At 38.4% G+C, this 18,659-nt stretch overlaps 2 protein-coding genes across 2 annotated transcripts; both read left to right on the top strand.

Moving 5' to 3' along the window:
- The first annotated feature begins 9,503 nt into the window (after positions 1–9,503).
- On the top strand, positions 9,504–10,460 carry LOC139017902 (olfactory receptor 10AG1-like). The gene has a single exon (XM_070426516.1). It carries the CDS (start codon positions 9,504–9,506, stop codon positions 10,458–10,460), a length of 957 nt encoding a protein of 318 aa, XP_070282617.1.
- Positions 10,461–16,340: 5,880 nt separating this feature from the next.
- Positions 16,341–17,309, top strand: LOC139017901 (olfactory receptor 10AG1-like). Its single transcript, XM_070426515.1, has one exon. The coding sequence runs from the start codon at positions 16,359–16,361 to the stop codon at positions 17,307–17,309; it is 951 nt and encodes a 316-aa protein (XP_070282616.1). The 5' UTR covers positions 16,341–16,358.
- Positions 17,310–18,659: the final 1,350 nt, after the last annotated feature.

Raw genomic sequence — 18,659 nt, 5'->3', positions numbered from 1 at the left:
TGAGCCACATAAAAATGTTAAAGTTGAGGTTTTATTTTATAAATTATCATGCCCAAATCATGTGCTACTTAAGAGGATTGTGTGTCAGAATAAGCTGTGTGCTAGATTTGGTAAGAAATAGTAAAAAAAGAATAAATAACACACTTAAAGAGTGAATGGTAAATCATATCTGTGGCTGAGTGTAATGACATAGCTTTATCCTCCAATAATAGAGCCCAAATAGGCATGATTAGCATTGGCTCATAGAATGTGCCAAAAGAGGTCAGAGTGACAAAAAAACAAATCTTATTTTTAAATGGGCCATTGCCAGTGATTTTTTACTAGGGGTTACAAAATTTGCAAAATTCACTTTTCCTATTTCTTAATTTTGATTTTTCTCTTTAAAAATATATATTACATTTTTCTTCTGAAGATGAGGCTGATAACTTCAGGTGAGACTTAAATAAAGTAGTTATTTACTATTGATCTGTTTAGATGAAAACAATATGCTTGATATGAAACACACATGCACTCACACACAGGATTTTAAAGACTCTGACATGCTATTGAGAACCTTGATTGGATAAAAGCTTGAGTCACTGAGAGCAGATTTTGTCCAAGAGGTTGTTTCCAGTGTAGGGATCGCAGACATCTTGTGATTTGTCCCTTATTAATTTCACTTCCTTTATAAAAAATGCAGGCTGTGACTCCGTTCTCCTTACCTTTCGTGGTCAATTACAGCATTGTTCCTGTCAGGAATATTTGCCTTTATTCAAGAACTAGAGGCCCGGTGCACAAAAATTTGTGCACTTGCGGGGAGGGGGTCCCTCAGCCCAGCCTATGCCCTCTTGCAGTCTGGGACACCTTGGAGGATGTCCACCTGCTGACTTAGGCCTGCTCCCTGGGGGAATGGGCCTAGGTTGACAGTCAGACATCCCTCTGGCAGCCCGGCAGCCCTCGGGGTATGTCCACTTGCCAGCGGGGAGCAGGCCTAAGCTTCAGCTGGACATCCTTAGCGCTGCTGAGGAGGCAGGAGAGGCTCCCACCACCACCGCTGTATTGACAGCCATCAGCCTGGCTTGTGGCTGAGCAGAGCTCCCTCTGTGGGAGTGCACTGACCACCAGGGGGCATCTCCTGCATTGAGTGTCTGCCCCCTGGTGGTCAGTGTGTGTCATAGTGACCAGTCATTCCCAGTCGTTCTGCTGTTAGGGTGAGTTTGCATATTACCCTTTTATTATATAGAATAGAGGCCTGGTGCACTGGAGGGGGCTGGCTGGTTTGCCCTGAAGGGTGTCCCGGATCAGGGTGGGGGTCCCGCTGGGGTGCCTGGCCAGCCTAGGTGATGGGCTGATGTGTCTGCAGGCTGGTCACACCCCCTTCAGGGTGGGGGTTGGCACTGGGGTGCCTGGCCAGCCTGGGTGAGGGGCTGATGGCTATTTGCAGGCTGGTCAAGCCCCCCCCTAGGAGGGACCCTCACCACATGGAGGTTTGGCCAGCCTGGATGAGGGGCTGATGGCTGTTTTCAGGCTGCCCACAGCTTCTTTAGGGTGGGGGGTCCCCACTGGGGTGCCTGGCCAGTCTGGGTGAGGGGCTGAGGGACGTTTTGAGGCTGGCCAAGCCCCCTGGTGATGAGAGCTCCCAGCCGCTCCTTTTTTTCTTTTTTTTTTATTCTGGGATTTATTTACCTTCTATAATTGAAACTTTGTAGCCATGAGAGGAGCTCAGAGCCAGCCAGGGTGGGCGGGAGGGAAGCCTCCTGCTCGCTCCAGCTCTGTGGCCATAGCCAGCTGAAAGCAGGTATTTGGGGTTTATTTACCTTCTATAATTGAAACTTTGTTGCTCTTAGTGGAGCTCGGAGCCCACGGCAAGCGGGAAGTTTGGCTTCCTCCATCATTGGGGCAACCAAGCCTCCTGATTGCTCCAGCTCCGTGGCTGCCGGCCACCATCTTGGTTGTGTTAATTTGCATATAGTCGCTCTGATTGGCTGGTGGGCATGGCTTAAGGCATAGCAAAGGTACAGTCAATTTGCATGTTTGTCTTTTATTAGTGTAGATGTTTTTAGCAAGACTGTTTTTACCCCTTGCCTAGATTCAAATTGATTTCTGATGTTGCATTCTTGCATTTATAAATGGCGTAAGGAAAAAAGCACCGGTAGCAATAACAATGCATTTGCACATTGCTACTTATTCTGAGAGCTTCAATTTATTAAAAAACTTTAAAAGAAACTGTGAATTAACTAGCATCCAACTATATCGGGCTTAATTATGCATTGAGCAACACAGAACACCATTCTAGCTTTGCAATTCCCAGTAAGCAAGAAGAGCAAAGGTGGAGACATCACAATTCCTGATTTCAAACTGAAGGGTAGGGTAAAAGTAAGCTTATAGTTGTTAATATGCAAAATAATACAATAATTACTAAATAATAATAATGCAAGAATGATCTCTGAGTTTCACATACTCAAACTGCAAACCTACTTTCTCCCCATCCTGAATATTACAAAACTTAGAAATCAAAACAGTATGGTATTGGCATGCAAATAGACACATAGATCAGTGAAACAAAATAGAAATTCCATACATAAATCCACTCATATGTGGCCAGCAAAGGCACCAAGAAGACACAATGGGGGAAAATAGCCTCTTCAATAAATGGTACCAGGAAAATTGGATATCCAAAAAAATGAAATTGAATTCATATTTTATACCACTCACAAAAATCAACTCAAATTTAACTAAAGACTTAAATATCTAATAAGGTGTCTGTATGTATGTATATGTATATATATATATATATATATATATATATATATATATATATATATAAAATTCAATTAAAAACAAACAGTAACTGTATTCTAAAATACTGAAAGGACCTGACTATACATTGATAGATAGAAGACAGAGTTCACATGATTTTGGTGACTCACTAGACATGTGGATAAAAGACATGGAGAATTATAAATATGTTATATTTTCTAATGTGGCTGAGGTTTTTTTTTTAATACTATTTCTTTTTAAATTTTTTTTTATTGATTTCAGAGACAAAGGGAGAGGAAAAGAGAGATAGAAACATCAATGATGAGAGGGAATCATTGATCTGCTGCCTTCTACATGCCCCCTACTGGGGTTCAAGCCTGTAACTCAGGCTTGATGGGCACCACCAGGTGTCACAGTGGTTGATGCTCAACCACTGAGCAACACAGCCAGGCATTGCTGACAATTTTCAATTTATGTATGACAAAATTGAGAGTCAAAGCAGAAGAAAATGTTTGAGCATAAGGTCTATGTAAATCCTGCAACCACTGATTACAATAGCTACACTACTACAAACCTGGTCCTGGCCACTATTAACTCCCACATAGATTGTTGCAACCACCTCCTAACTCATCTCTCTGCTTCCACCCTTGCCCTCACTAATGTACTTTGTGTTCTTATTTCATACCACCTTTCAAGCATTTTACTCATTTCTTAAAATGTAAGAAAACACAATATATATCATTAGTGATTTTGAAAGATGCAATGACATGGTTGCACATTACTGAGTCCCTAAAAAGCCAAAGTGTTCTATGTAGATAGCTCCATTTGTAGAGGTGGATGTGTACTGGGAAGTAAATAACACAGATTCCCTTGAAATCAAGGACTTTATGAAAGGAAAAGAAGACAAATTATGGAATAAAAATTTAAATGTAATATAATAAGGGGAAAATAGAGAGCATTATATTAGAAACTTGAGGCCTGGTGCATGAAAATTCATGCACTGGAGGGGGGTCCCTCAGCCTGGCCTGCCCCCTCTCATAGTCCAGGAGCCCTCAGGGGGGGGAGGCCACCTGGAGACCAGGGGAAGGCGATGCCTCCATCACACCTCTGCTACTACCACTACTGGCAGCACAAGCCTCAGACTGTCCTGGTTACCTGAGCCTTTGGTGGCCTGGGCAGCTGGGCAGCTGCCATCCGAGGCTTGCCTGTGCCTTGGGCCGGCCCTGGGCAGCTGGGGGGCTGAGGGCGGGTCTGGCCGCACCCCCAGTGGGGCTGAAAGGACTGGGGGACTCTGGTGGGGCTGAGGGGACTGGGAGCTGCCATCTTGTGGCTATGGGCACCACCATCTTTGTGATGGTGTGATGGTCAATTTGCATATTCCCTCTTTATTAGATAGGATAGTTAACTTTGCCTTCAAAAAATAATGGGTCACTTTTCATAAATGGGACACAGCAACTCAGTCTAAAAGATAACCAGGAGTTTGGCAGTCAGACATGAGACCAAGCTACAGAGTACAATGTTGTCAGTGCCTCCTGAAGGTTACAGCACCATATCTTATGCAGTTAGATATTTATTGAAAGTTTCAGTAAATAGAGAAAAGCTGGTGCATGTAGTGATTATGTTACATAGTTTACCAACTATTTACAGCAATAGTAACAAGTCACTCTATCTTCTCTGTCCTCTTAATTTTAAAGCCCTCATAAGGTCCTTTTTCCATCCTCACTTTCTTATATAGAAACCTTGAGACTTATTATACTCTATCCTCTTGTCCAAATTCATTTTTCCTTATGTTAATATCTGTAACTACAGATAAATCCTATCCATGTCATGAACAGAGAGCCTTAACATGTAAACAACCTAGATGATGCATGAAATCTAGAATATTTCCATGCTACATTCTTTGAGGTTAAGAAATAGTTTTTAAGAATTTCAAATTTAGTATCCTTAGATTTCATATGTAGATAAAGGCCAACTTAAAGACTGATAATGTCTTTTCTAGTTGAATTTATTGGAATGACATTGATTAGTAAATCTATGGGTTTTAAGTATGCAATTCTGTAATACACCATCTGTATATTGTATTGTGTGTTTATCAAGTCAAGTCTCCTTCCATCACCATTTATCCCCTCTTTACCTTCTGTTACCTCTCCCCATCTCCCCTTCCCTCTGACAATCACCAAACTATTGTCTGTGTCCATGAATCTTCTTTATCTTCTTTGCTTAATACCTTCATTGGTCTTAATACAACCTTTCCCAATGGGGAATTGCCTCCACTTTCCAAATATGGAGAGGATGGGAGAAGGTGAAGAGGAGTGGCCAGGGGGCTAGTGCTGCTCAGACCGTATTCCATAGAGAGCGTCCTCACTGCAGCACTAATCCAACCAGAGGCAGCCTGGGTTGTTTTCTAAGTTACCACCTGATAAACAGATTACTGAGTTAACTATGCAACATGTCCTGGAGAGAAGATGCCGTCACAAGGAATAAGAGGCTATTACTTCTTACCCAAGGTACACTGATAGATTTTAAAGTGAAGTATAAACTTCAGGAAAAATAAGAATGGCTGAATTTGTTACTCGAATAATTTAAACCAAAAATTTATATTACATAGATCATATCTTTATGAAAGAAGCAACACATGGTGATGTCTCCATAATATAAATAAGTAAGCAGTAATTATTTTATTCTGCTTATTTTATGGTAGTACATTATTTTTCATCTCAAAAATTAAGTCATCAAAGAAAATACTTTCTTCCAATCAGACTAATTTATGAGATAAATCTCCTAAAATTAAAATGTAGATGGTAGCTATAAGTTATCAACTCAGTCTTTCATTTTTATAATAGCAAATGAGATATAAAATGAACATAAAATCGCCTTGCTGTTGTGACATTTCATATTTTGTAAATTTATTAATATTATTCTTAAAGCATTAAATTTATTTTATTTTTTATTTTTTTAAATATATTTTATTGATATTGATTTCTCCACAGAGAGGAAGGGAGAGGGATAGAGAGTTAGAAACATCGATGAGAGAGAAACATCGACCAGCTGCCTCCTGCACACTCCCCACTGGGGATGTGCCCGCAACCAAGGTACATGCCCTTGACCAGAATCGAACCCGGGACCTTTCAGTCCTCAGGCCGACGCTCTATCCACTGAGCCAAACCGGTTTGGCAAAGCATTAAATTTAAAATAATATTTCTATTGAATGTTCTATGAAGCCCATTGAATTCTGATTAAAAATGCAGACTCTGCAAAAATGCCGGAATGGATGGTCAGGCCAGCGCTGCCGCTGCTGTGGGCAGGAGGCTGCGGAGTAACCACAGTCCCCGGGACCAGTGCTGCGTCTCACAGATGTGGGCACACACTTGCCTGGTGAAAGGGTGCTTGTGGGGGGCAGAGCTGCTGTGGAAAGTGCTCAAGAAGAAAAAGCAAAACTGTTCAAATGAAACAGATTGAATATGCAGTTGTAACTTGAACAACACAGGTCTGAACTATGTGGATCCACTTATATGCAAAATTTTTCAATAAATATATTGGTGGGGGAAAGGACATGTATTGGTGGCCTGGCATTGCACTGTTGAGTTTGAAGTCAGCTGGGTCACACCAGCTTTTTGATATTGGGCATTACTTAATTTCTCTCTACTTCTGCCTCTATGTCAAATGTGAATCATAACAGTACCTACTTCATTCAGAATGTAGTAAATGGGATAATGCATGTGAAGTCATTAACAAGGTGATTAGTACATAAAAAAAAGTTCAAAAATTGTTGACAATAAAAAAAAAATAGTTCCAAATAATCAGGCCTCTCTAGTCTCCATGGCTATGTTGGTTCTCGCTGAAACAGAAAAATTGGTAATGGAGGATCTGGCATTCCCATATTACAACTGCAAAACTGCAATTAGTTACTAATGGAGAGACAAGATCAATTTCAAAAAGTAAGGTTATCTCTGGGGATGCTTATATTAAATAGGATTTGAGTTATACCTTTTAATTTAATTTTGCTTATTTTTCTATAACAAAGCCTACTTCTCCTCTGTGTTCTAAGTACAGGAAAGTGGCACAGAAGAGAGAAAACTAAACACAAAGCCCAGGAAATGACAGTGGTTCCCCCCTTGGTTTGGCTGCGGGTGTGTACCCACACAGCATGGAATGGGTACAAACCGGCAGCATACTCCTTTTAAGCTTAGTATTGCTGCCAAAACACCCTCCTGTACATTTTCTCCTCTTCTAGATTAAGAAAAAGCTACTCCATGGCAGGATAAAAGATGAGAAAAGTTTGAGAAGAGAGAAAAAAATATGTAAGTTAAAATAATAATGATAAATACAATAAGTATGTTAATAAGTATGTTACTAATCATAAAAACAATGCCTAATAGAAGCAAAACTGCCTATTTTAAAGCAGGCAGTTAACATGGGTTATATTACTTAGCCCTGAAAACAATTCCCTGAGTCACACATTATTATTACTGCGTATATTTTCAAGCAAGAGAAATTAAGTTCTGATCATTTAAATAAGGACATATCAGAATAGAGTATATCTAATTTCCATTTTAAGTCAATTAATGTCAAGTTCTTTGGTCAGCGAGTACTTGAATCTAGTTAAATTTTCCCGACAGAAATATTTATGAACCACTCCTCCATATAAGAATTCAGCTAGCTATTGGAATGCAAATCTAAATAATAATATGAGGGAAGTTTTTTCTCGAAAGTGTTTTATTCTATTTTCTTAAATGTAAAAAATAACAAAATGCTTCTGTGATATGTAAGATCTTACCCCGTCTCAGAGTAAATGTCACCTCCTTAAGAAATCACCTGGTGTCCCCATAACACCTTACGCTCCTTCCTATGTAGATGCTGCACATTCTAGGGTAATAACCTTTCTAACCTGTCTGACTTCACCGCTAGTCTGTAAGCTCTGTAAAGGCAGAAACTGGGCTCATACTATTTACCATTAGCATCCTTAGTGTTTAACACATTCTGACACTTAGTATTTACCCATAATAAATGACAATATATGCTGCAAAATATATATTGATTGACTTCTTGATACATTTATCTAACCTATCTGAATCACTGAAAATTCAATTCTCTTTTTGTTGCAGTTCTTTTTCATAGGTGTCACTTAGAGAAAACATATATAAGTAAGGTGATATAAAATTTTGAGTAAATCTAAAATGAGGAAGTAACTACCAAAAGGTGAAAAATGATGGGGGAAAAAAAGACAGACCAGAAAAGCAAAGAGATGGAAAGAGAAGGCTTGGAGGAGTGTACTTATTCTCCGCTTGTAGAACATAGCATTTGAATCTGAAATGCCCCAGGTCCTTGATCCCTCCTCTTGAAATTTCTGAGCCATAGCAGAGAAGAGGTAGGAGAGAGCTTTTGTCTTTAGGGTATGCAGTGAAAAATTAACAATGTCAGAATAGAGAATTCACTGAGCTAAGAAGGGAAGCATGTAGGGTTAGTGAGAAGCAAGAAACAAAGAGTAGATATTCAAGTTGTTTCGGTAGCTCAGGATTTGTGATAGGGAAGAGGAACTGGGGGTCTTGAAAGTGGAAAGTATTCTGTAGGTAGAGGAGATGAAGTTGGAGTCTGGGAAATGGAAGAGAAACTTCAAAACTCATGACAATGTAGATCTTGGAGCGTGTCTCACTGTGAAAAAGGTCAAGGTTTAACACCAATGAAGGCTGGGTGGAAATCTGTGGAGGAAAGACTGAACGTATTTGGTCTAAAATGCTTAAGGAGCCGATTAGGCTAAACTTACACTGAATTTAGCACTGTGTTTTCTAATGGCTATTCAAATACAGATATTTTAAATATGCATTATATATAATATATATTCTATTTGTAATATTAATTATGTATTCAAGAGCTTATACATAATTAAAGATATAAAAAGGTGTACAAAAACAAATTTTATATTTTGTCTGGTGTCAAGGGTGAACCATATGATCAAATTTCCTTACACATTTTATTTTACCTTTTCTTTGTTTAATTATCCCATAAAGCCCTAAAGTTAGCTAATTACTTCTAAAGTATACCTAAGGTTCAGAATATAAGTAAAGCTGTTAAGATTGTTGGGGGTCATGGCAGGGCTGAGGACATATTAAAGCAAATTCTTATATCTTTATTTCACATTCTAAAATTCAAATGAACATAAGACTTGCTGTGATATGTTATTACTCATATAAGTTTCTGGGGTATTTAAGTGGAATCTTTTGATGATGGAACAAGCCTATATTTCTTACTTTTCTGATGAGTGTCTATGTCTCTTTACCAGATCTGATGTGGCCCAGGCTGGCCTGAACTGGGATTGCACTGGTGTCTTCTGATGACCTTGCCCTTCAGTCATCTGAGATGAAGTTCACAGAGGAAACATAAAACCAAACATGATGAAAAAAATCATCTAAACAGACTGTAAACCAGCAGGTGCTAGGCAGACAAAAATGCAAATAAAAAGCAATCATAGAGCAGATTGGGCGGGAAGGAGAAACATTTCTCACAAGTTACCTCGAGAAGTTCTTACCCCAAGACTAAGCTACCCGACATGTCTGTTTTGCAGTGTTCTTCATTTTTCCATGTTGTTAATATGAACAGGAAAAATACAGTTTAACATTGTTTTCTGCTTTGCCATATCAGAATTTTAAGATATTGGATTTCAAATATATTAACAAAAGTACAAAACCAACAAACAAAAACCTGGATTATCTATCCCATGCCAGTGAATTGAAGGGACTTCTCCACTGGGACTGTTTTGTTCGTACATGGAATCTACAGGACAAAATCCCCCATGGGAAAACCACACTACATTGATGGGTTTTATCCTGCTTGGCTTTTCTGATGTTCCTGACCTGCAAGGATTCCTTTTTGGGGTGTTTTTGAGCATCTATGTGATTATTCTGATGGGAAATAGCCTCATTGTTCTAATAATCAAGGCTGATCATTCCCTTCAGAATCCCATGTATTTTTTCCTTGGGAACTTTTCTTCCTTGGAAATATGTTATGTGTCAGTCACTGTCCCCAGATTGTTAATAGATCTTTGTAGACAAAATAGAAGTATTTCCTTTCTGGCCTGTGCTACTCAAATGTATTTCTTTCTGGTCTTGGGAGGCACTGAGTGCTTTATTCTGACTGCAATGGCATATGACAGGTATGTTGCCATTTGCAAGCCATTACTTTACCCTTTCATCATGAACAATAGACTGTGCATCCATTTGGCAGCTGGTTGTTGGATGACAGGAATTCCAGTGCACATAGGGCTCACCTACCAGATTTTCTCTCTACCCTTCTGTGGATCTCACCAGTTGAATCACTTTTTCTGTGACATACCACCAATAGTTAGGCTTGCCTGCGGGGACACTTCTATGATAGAGATGTTGATTTATGTTCTTGCTGTTCTACTTGTCACTATTCCTTTCATGTTGATTCTTGGATCTTATGTGAAAGTTATCTCCACCATCCTGACACTGCCATCGGCAACTGGGCAAGCCAAGGCCTTCTCCACTTGCTCTTCCCACCTCATGGTTGTGGCTTTATTCTTTGGATCAGGCATGATTTCATATTTGAGACCAAAGTCCAGTTATTCAGCAGGGATGGACAAATTTATTTCTCTTTTTTACACCGTTGTGATACCAGTGTTGAACCCCATGATATATTGCCTGAGAAACAAAGATGTTAGGGTGGCATTAAGAAAATTCCTATCAGCATGGATTGTTCTATGACTTTAAAATGTAGCTTCCCTAAATGTGTTTCTTATTTATCACAGACTCCAGACATTAATTTTGGTTCTTCTCCAATATTGCTAAGAATCTCAAGTATTCTGGATGAGTGATATTGTATTTGTATCTCACATAAAATAAACTATGCTTTTATTTTTAAATAGCAAATTAACTCAAAACTCAGTTCAAGGTATTGAAATATTTGAAATAACATAGTGGAGTGATTAAAGGTTGTTGCTGTCATTGTTCTCTAAGATTCCAGAATATTTCCTACATTTTATTTTTCATCAAGAAAAAAAAAAGAATATTCATCTTTGTATCACCAGAGCCCAACACGTTGTCTGAAAAATAATAGGTATTGAATTAACTTTGCAGCAAAGGTATAACTATTGATGTTTTATCCGCTCATGATCACTAATTGTATTAAAATCAAGCACGGTCATGGAAAGCAAGGAAGAATTAGAATCCAACAACAGTAAGTTGATGCATTAAAGAAAGTTGACATTCCACCTGTTTTTATAGGTGATTCATCAGCTAATTCGGTAAGATGAATTCATATATGCAAAAAGGGGCACACTTAGTTCCAGAATTTAGTTTTCCTCTAGAATGCCAAATAACTGCCTTTACTTTTATTGTATTAATTAAAAGACTTGATTGTAGTTTTGTTTTACAAGTTCTAAATGCATAGAAAAAATAATAAAAATTCTGGAGGTGAGAAAAATAAAGGTATTTCAGTAATTGAAACAAGGATGTTTATATAAAAACTAGAGGCCCAGTGCGCGAAATTCGTCCTCGGGGGGTGGGGGGTCTTCCAGCCTGGCCTGTGCCCTGTCACAGTGCGGGAGCCCCAGGATTGGTTGTCCCAAAGAGGTAGACCCTGCCCACCCATCCGGGGCTCCTCAATAAATTGCCCCAAAGAGGTAGGCTGGAGCCAGGGGTCTTGACTCCGTGCCGAGTAGAGCTGGGAGGCAGGACTCCCAGGACCCCCTGGCAGGCCTCACCGTGCGAATCTGGGGGACTACCAGGCAGGCCTTGCCAGACCCCCAGGCAGGCCTCGCCTCATGAACCCGGGGGACCTGCCTGGGAGCCTGGAGGAGGCAGGACTCCCAGGCAGGCTCCATGCCACGCACGCAGCATCAAGCCCAGCCCCGCCCACCTGTGTGTGCAGCCATCTTGTGACGGTGTGATGGCATCATGGTGTGACGACCACTTAGGCTTTTAGTAATAAGGATACTAAAACTTTACACCTGGGATGTGTGAGAATCACTTTTCTCACTTCTAGCTCTCTCACTGAGGCACAAATCAGCAATTTTCCTTTCTTTTTTTAAAGAAACTTTATAGGGCCTTAATGACAAAGGCATCGCTGTGTGAGAAGATAGGAAGATATAAATTTGAATGCTAGAGAAGCAAAATGAGAAAAAACACATATTAGTCATCTCTGTACTCCCGATGTCTCTTTTCCTCCACATAATCCTGCATTCTGTAAAATTAGCGCCAACCTTTCCAGGATCTTGGGTTACCTCACCAAGTTCCCCATGATGTTCCTTTCAAAACACAGAATGCCTTCACTCACTTATACCTTCTTCATCTCTCCAATCACATCCATCATCAGAGCTCTTTAGAAGGTGATGAGAGAATACATATAACATAATTTCTGTACAATTTCTCCCTAGCATTAAAACCACAGCTTAAAGAGAAAATTTGAAAAAAAAAGACTTTAAAAAAGGTCATAAAGTATCCAATTATAAGAAAATATAGTTATGTCCTTTATATAAAAGAGATTATAAAATATCATAAGTAAATAGATCTTAGAGATAGTCTTAAATTCTGTGTAAAAGAGCTATCAAAATTACTGGGGATTGCTTCTTAATATATTTTTATCAATGTAATCTCTAGAGCTGTGTTCTCCCCAAATAAGATCAGACTATTATGTATGGAATACTGAAACTATTAAAAGTATCTGGCCCTCACCGGTTTGGCTCAGTGGATAGAGTGTCAGCCTGCGGACTGAAGGGTCAGCCTGCGGACTGAAGGGTCCCAGGTTCGATTCCGGTCAAGGGCATGTACCTTGGTTGCAGGCACATCCCCAGTAGGAGGTGTGCAGGAGGCAGCTGATTGATGTTTCTCTCTCATCAATGTTTCTAGCTCTCTATCCCTCTCCCTTCCTCTCTGTAAAAAATCAATAAAATATATTTTAAAAAAATAAAAAAAATAAAAGTATCTGAAGCATGGAAGACAGGGTGGGTATTGGTGTACACAATGCCTGCATTCTAAGTTCTGTGTTCAGTCAACATATGAACATCAGAATTCTATTTCCTTATAAAATGTGTAACCTTAGGATTTTATATCAGACATTACACACTAGAAATCCAGTTAGAGGAAGATGAAAGAAATACGAATAGTCACAGAAGGGCCATGAAAATGGTGAAACCCTTGTTTAGTCCTGGGGATTGCCCTATCCATGTTAGCGCCATGGAGAAAGGTGGGCTTCCCAGGGTCAGCGTGAATTCTTGGGTGAGAAGCACAGGTATGGCTCAGGTGGGTCCCATATGAAGATGATCACTTGAGCTGCAAAACACTAGACATAAAATGTTAACTTATTGGCAGTTTTATCTCTGCTGATTCCACAGAACAATGGGAAGAGGCATTGAAATGAAGAAAGCCTTTCCAAATTTTCCCAGGGGAATGTGTCAAGGCAGGTCAGGAGGTCATACTTATTCACCGTTAGAATACCTCTCATGAAGGCAATCTTTGAACAGGTTTCTAGAGTCCATAAAGTGCTACAGCATAATTCATAAAAACACATTTTATTATACTAAAATTAACATATTTTTCTTCAAAGCATGGCATTAAGAGATACAAAGGTAAACCAGAGAGAAGGGGAATATATTCTTCATACATATAGGGTGGGAAAAAAGTAGGTTTACAATTATTCATATGGAAAACAATACAGTAATTAAAAATAAAAATACAAGAATAAATACTATGTTTCCTGTACTCACAACATAAACTTACTTTGGCCCCACCCTGGATTTCTGACCAAGGATTTATGACAAGAATATACAATGAATACTTGCCCCAATAATAATAAGACAACCCAGTAAAAAAAAAAAAAAAAAGAGCTAATGGACTGAATGAACACTTCATCAAAAAACATATAGACAGTAAGTATATAAAATATGCACATCTTTAGTCATTAAGAAATGCAATCAAAACTTAATGAAGCATCACAACCAACCATTAGAATGGCAAATGTTGAACACTCCAACAATGCCAAATGTTGGCAAGTGGGTCAAGCAATCGTTCTTCTCACACCTGCTGACAGGAGAGTAAAATCTTATAACCACTTTGAATAACACTTTGGATATTTTTCCATTGCTTTTCAGAGACATTGGAAGGGAAGGAAGAAGAGGAACATCTCTGTGGGAAAAACACATTGACTGGGTGCCTCACACTGTGCCCCAATGGAGTGAACCCAAAACCCCTTGACCTGGAATCAACCTGTGGCCCTTGGGTGTACAGGCCAATGCTCTAACTACTAAGCACCACCAGCCAGGACAATGCTTATTTCTGAGTGGCTAACATTTTTTAATTACACTTCACTTTATGCTGCTTCCAAGATACTGCATTTTTAAATTTAATTTATTTTTAATTAAATCTATTGGGGTAACATTGGTTAATGATTATGTAGGTGTCAAGTGTACAATTCTAACATACATCATCTGTATATTGCACTATGTGCCCACCACCCAAAGCCAAATCTTCTGTCACCATATATTTGACTTTCCTTTATCCTTTACTAACCCCCACCCTCCTTCCTTCTGGTAACACCATGCTGTTGTCTGTGTCTCAGAATCATTTCAATATATTCCCTTTGTTCATAACATGAATAAAATCATCCAGAATTTTATCAGCACACACGAAAAGCTCTACTTTCCACAACAGTTAATCTAGGGACACAGACTTACACTTCTGAAAAGGGATCTAACCGCCCAATGCATGGAAGAGAGGAAGTGTGCCATGTCCATGTGACAAAACATGTGCACATTTTTCTTAAATTGTGGATGCTCTAGATATGTACGAATTATAGGAATAAATAAAGAAAAGCAATCCACACCAATTATGAAGGATCTGAAATACAATACATAGAAGGATTTTTAACTTGATCTTGAAAGTAAAACTAGGTGATTAAGTGGTATTTCTTCACCCAGGGGCCACCCCATACTGGGAAGCTTTATGCCAAGAAGGGGTTGAAGAAGACAGGTCATCTACAGAGAAAGCAGTGTCAAGTGATAAACCCGGATGATTGCCAAACAGAAGCAGTCACCTAGAAATTAAATTGGTACACGGGAGAAAGATGTCCCCCAGGGTGAGCATGGCTACTTCCTACCTACTTAAGAACAGCCAGCGTGAAGCTAGCAAGAATTGTAGAGTTACCGTGACTGACACCAAGGAACTTAGAAAGTTTACAGATTAGAAAGCACCTACACTCACAAATCCATAAAGGTAAGCTATAATTGTGTTTTAAGCTTATTTAATTTAAAGATAGTCATAAACTTGAGGATCAGCATACAAAGAATAAAACAGGGAAGCATGAAATTCTAGGATCTTTATCTGAAAATGAATAATTACTTAGGATAAATCATGCAGTTTTTAACTTTCTTAATTATAAAGTAAAATTGGAAATATGTGAAATAGAAAATGTCCTATCAATTTTATTTAACAAATTATAAGGCAAAAACAGCTGATGGGGCTAGAAGGTGGCAATAGGTGTAGTAGATTTGATGAGATAGGAAAACATAATATTTGTTTTGGAAAGTTACAAATAAAATATTAATAAAGTGAAATAGAAATTATCAGACTGTGTTGACTGTCTGATACTAGAGTACTTTAACATAAACTAAAGCAAGATTTGTGTGTGTGTGTGTGTGTGTGTGTGTGTGTGCGTGTTTAGTTTCATTCATATGTTCCAACTATTTACATGTCCAGAGCAAATAATTAGGATTAATCAAAGTTATATTTTATTAAAAAAATTATGAAGGGAAAAGAGAAAAAGAGAATTGTATTTGGTTTCAATTGTGGGTGAATGAGCCATATTTCTTGACTGAGTTAAAGGTTCATTTATTTATATTTATCATAAATTGTATACACTGTATATGAGATGTTAATAGGGAAAGTTATTTAACAGGATGATAGAATTGTTTTTTGTACTTAGCCTAAGTGATAGGTGTGGTACATAAAGTAGAACATTAATATTAAATATATTATTCCCAAACTTAAAAAAAGGTTTGTTTTAAGAAAGTTGATTCTCATTGATTATATAATTGGGAAGACTTAAAGCTCACTTTGAATAAGAATAAAGAAAAACTGTAAGAGAAAAGTTTACATTTAAAGAAGATGGACTCAGTCAATCAATAGAGACTAAAAATGATGAACCCAAACAAAAACAATAGAAAAAGCCTGCACCACTGGGGGCAGGGGGTGTCAACTGGGGAAAAAGGAGACATATGTAAAACTGTAGGAAATTAAAAAAAAATAAAAAGAAAAAAATAAAAGAAAAAGCCTGCACCATAAATCCACTCTTAAAAGTGTTGCAATGATTAAATATTATTATTGCACAATAAGCTCTAAATAACAATGCACACTTCTCATTTCCTTTTGATATCTTTTCTCTTAAGTATAAAATACATTAGGATCTTATTTCTTGGATTTATTTTAATTGCTTATCAGTTCATTTATGAAGTTTCAAATACCATTTCCTAGAAATAGAGCAAGGTAATGATGGAAATAATTTTAGAGTTTATAGAAATACTTTCATGCATTTAACCCAATTAAAAAACCAGGGAGATGTGGTTCAAGAACATCAATGAATTAACCATCTTGAATTTACCATATTTGCAGATGGAGAACAGATTAAACACGGGAAACTCAAATTTCACTGCAATGATGGAATTTGTTCTTTTGGGGTTTTCTGACATTCCCAATATCCAATGGATTCTTTTTGGGATATTTTTAGTCATCTATCTGACTATCCTCATATGCAACAGCATCATAATACTGGTAACAAAAATTGAGCCTGCTCTCCAGACCCCCATGTATTTTTTCCTCAGCAATTTTTCCTTTCTAGAAATCTGTTACGTAACAGTCACTATCCCAAGAATGCTCATGGACCTTGTGACCCAGGAAGGAAACATTTCTTTGCTTGCTTGTGCTACACAGATGTGTTTTGTCCTGATGTTTGGAGGCTCAGAGTGTCTCCTCCTGACCGTGATGGCCTATGACCGCTACGTGGCCATTTGTAACCCTCTGCACTACCCTCTGGTCATGAACCACAAGGTCTGTGTCCAGCTGGTGACTGCCTCCTGGGTCAGTGGAGTTCCAGTCATGGTTGGCCAAACATGCCAGGTTTTCTCTCTGCCCTTTTGTGGGTCTAACACAATTAATCATTTCTTCTGTGACATCCCCCCAGTACTCAAGCTAGCTTGTGGGGACACATTTGTTAATGAGTTAGCAGTCTATGTAGTTGCAGTGGTATTTATCATGGTTCCATTTCTGTTGATTGTTGTCTCGTATGGCAAAATTATTTCCAGCATTCTGAAATTGTCTTCAGCCAGAGGGAGGGCTAAAGCCTTCTCCACCTGTTCATCTCACCTGATTGTTGTAGTCTTATTCTATGGAACGGCTACTATCACTTATTTACAGCCCAAAGCAAATCAATCTGAAGGAATTGGGAAACTGATCTCCCTTTTCTACACCATTTTGATCCCAACATTGAACCCCATTATATATACTCTGAGGAACAAAGACATCACGATGGCACTGAAAAATCTAGCAACTAAGTTCTTCCAATGACTCAAAGACTTGAACTTGCTATCAGGTTTGTTTATATATTTATCACATAGATACAACAGGAAAAAAATCTAGCTTCATTCCTATATTGTTGCTTTCAGAAATTTCTACACTTTTTTTAAAATTTGTTTTTATTGTTGAGAGTATTATAAACGTTCCTGCATTTTCTTGTGCCACCCCACCCATTTTTAAGTAATTATCTTTAATATCATCATAGCAACCTCACATTATGTTAAGGGGGTTTAATTTCATAGAGTTAACTAAAGGGCTTCTGTGTAATCAGAGCACAAATTATCTCAATTGTAATAATCAAATTTGAAGATTCATCTTTCCTCTCACTATGAAATAATGAGGAAAGAGATCAGCTGAGCAATACAATGATATTTATCTGAGTGTGTTACATAACCAGAGATTAGATTCATGTTCATGATATATATTCTTTAACCTCCCCATTTTACAGATATATTTACTTACCTCTACTATATTGTGATTATATTTGGCCAATGAGGGAAAACCAGTAGCAGCTGAGATGGTGGAAGCTTGGCAATGCTAGTGTGTGTGTGTGTGTGTGTGTGTGTGTGTGTGTGTGTTTTCTATTCGTTTGTTGGTTGGTTGGTTGGTTGGTTTTTTGCATTTTTCATGTTTCTAACTCCTGTCACTGTCCATGGTGCTTTATGACTACAACCTTGAGGGTGTCCCCTCTATTATCCCAGCACTAACTGTCTCTGATAACATTATCCCTCCCCTTACAACTTTGAGCTTTGCTTCAGTGATATCTACTTAGTATTAGAAGTATCTGAAATTTTTACTCCAAACTATCCATATCAATGTGTATTGGGTTGAATATCGGACCATATATATCTAGAACTTGATAATGTGGCCTTATTTGGAAAAAATAAAAGGCCTTTGTAGTTGCAACAAATTAAGGAAATAAGATCATCCTGACTTAAGGTGGACACTAAATCCCATGACCAGTGTCCTTATGAGACACAAAGGCATAGAGGTTTAGTAAACAGATAGAGACACAGAGAAAACCATGTGAAGATTGAGGCAGAGATTGGAGGGATGCACCCAAGTACCATACAGACAAGAAGATCAGAGCCAACAAATGCTGGAAGAAACAGGAAAGATTCTTCCTGAAAGCCTTCAGAGGGAGTGAGAACCTGCCAACACTGTGATTTGGGACTCTGAATTCTAGAACTGTGAGAGACCTAATTTTGCTGTGTTAAGTCACTCAATCTGTAGTAATTTGTTACAGTAGATCAAAGAAAGTAATACACCACCTAAATAGTCTTTTCATTAAAATGCTTTTATGTGAATCGTCTGGAATAATTTCTGTATCATTTGGGGGCA

Source organism: Myotis yumanensis, unplaced genomic scaffold (genome assembly GCF_028538775.1).
Source record: "Myotis yumanensis isolate MYYU_CA2020_CCGP unplaced genomic scaffold, mMyoYum1.0.hap1 SCAF_10, whole genome shotgun sequence".
Taxonomy (NCBI): Eukaryota; Metazoa; Chordata; class Mammalia; order Chiroptera; family Vespertilionidae; genus Myotis; species Myotis yumanensis.
The sequence above is the reverse complement of the archived record's forward strand: the minus strand, read 5'-3'. Positions and strand labels throughout refer to the sequence as shown.

Excerpts from the sequence above, each read along its gene's own strand:
- LOC139017902 (XM_070426516.1), top strand. The coding sequence starts at position 9,504 with ATGGAATCTACAGGACAAAATCCCCCATGGGAAAACCACACTACATTG.
- LOC139017901 (XM_070426515.1), top strand. The coding sequence starts at position 16,359 with ATGGAGAACAGATTAAACACGGGAAACTCAAATTTCACTGCAATGATG.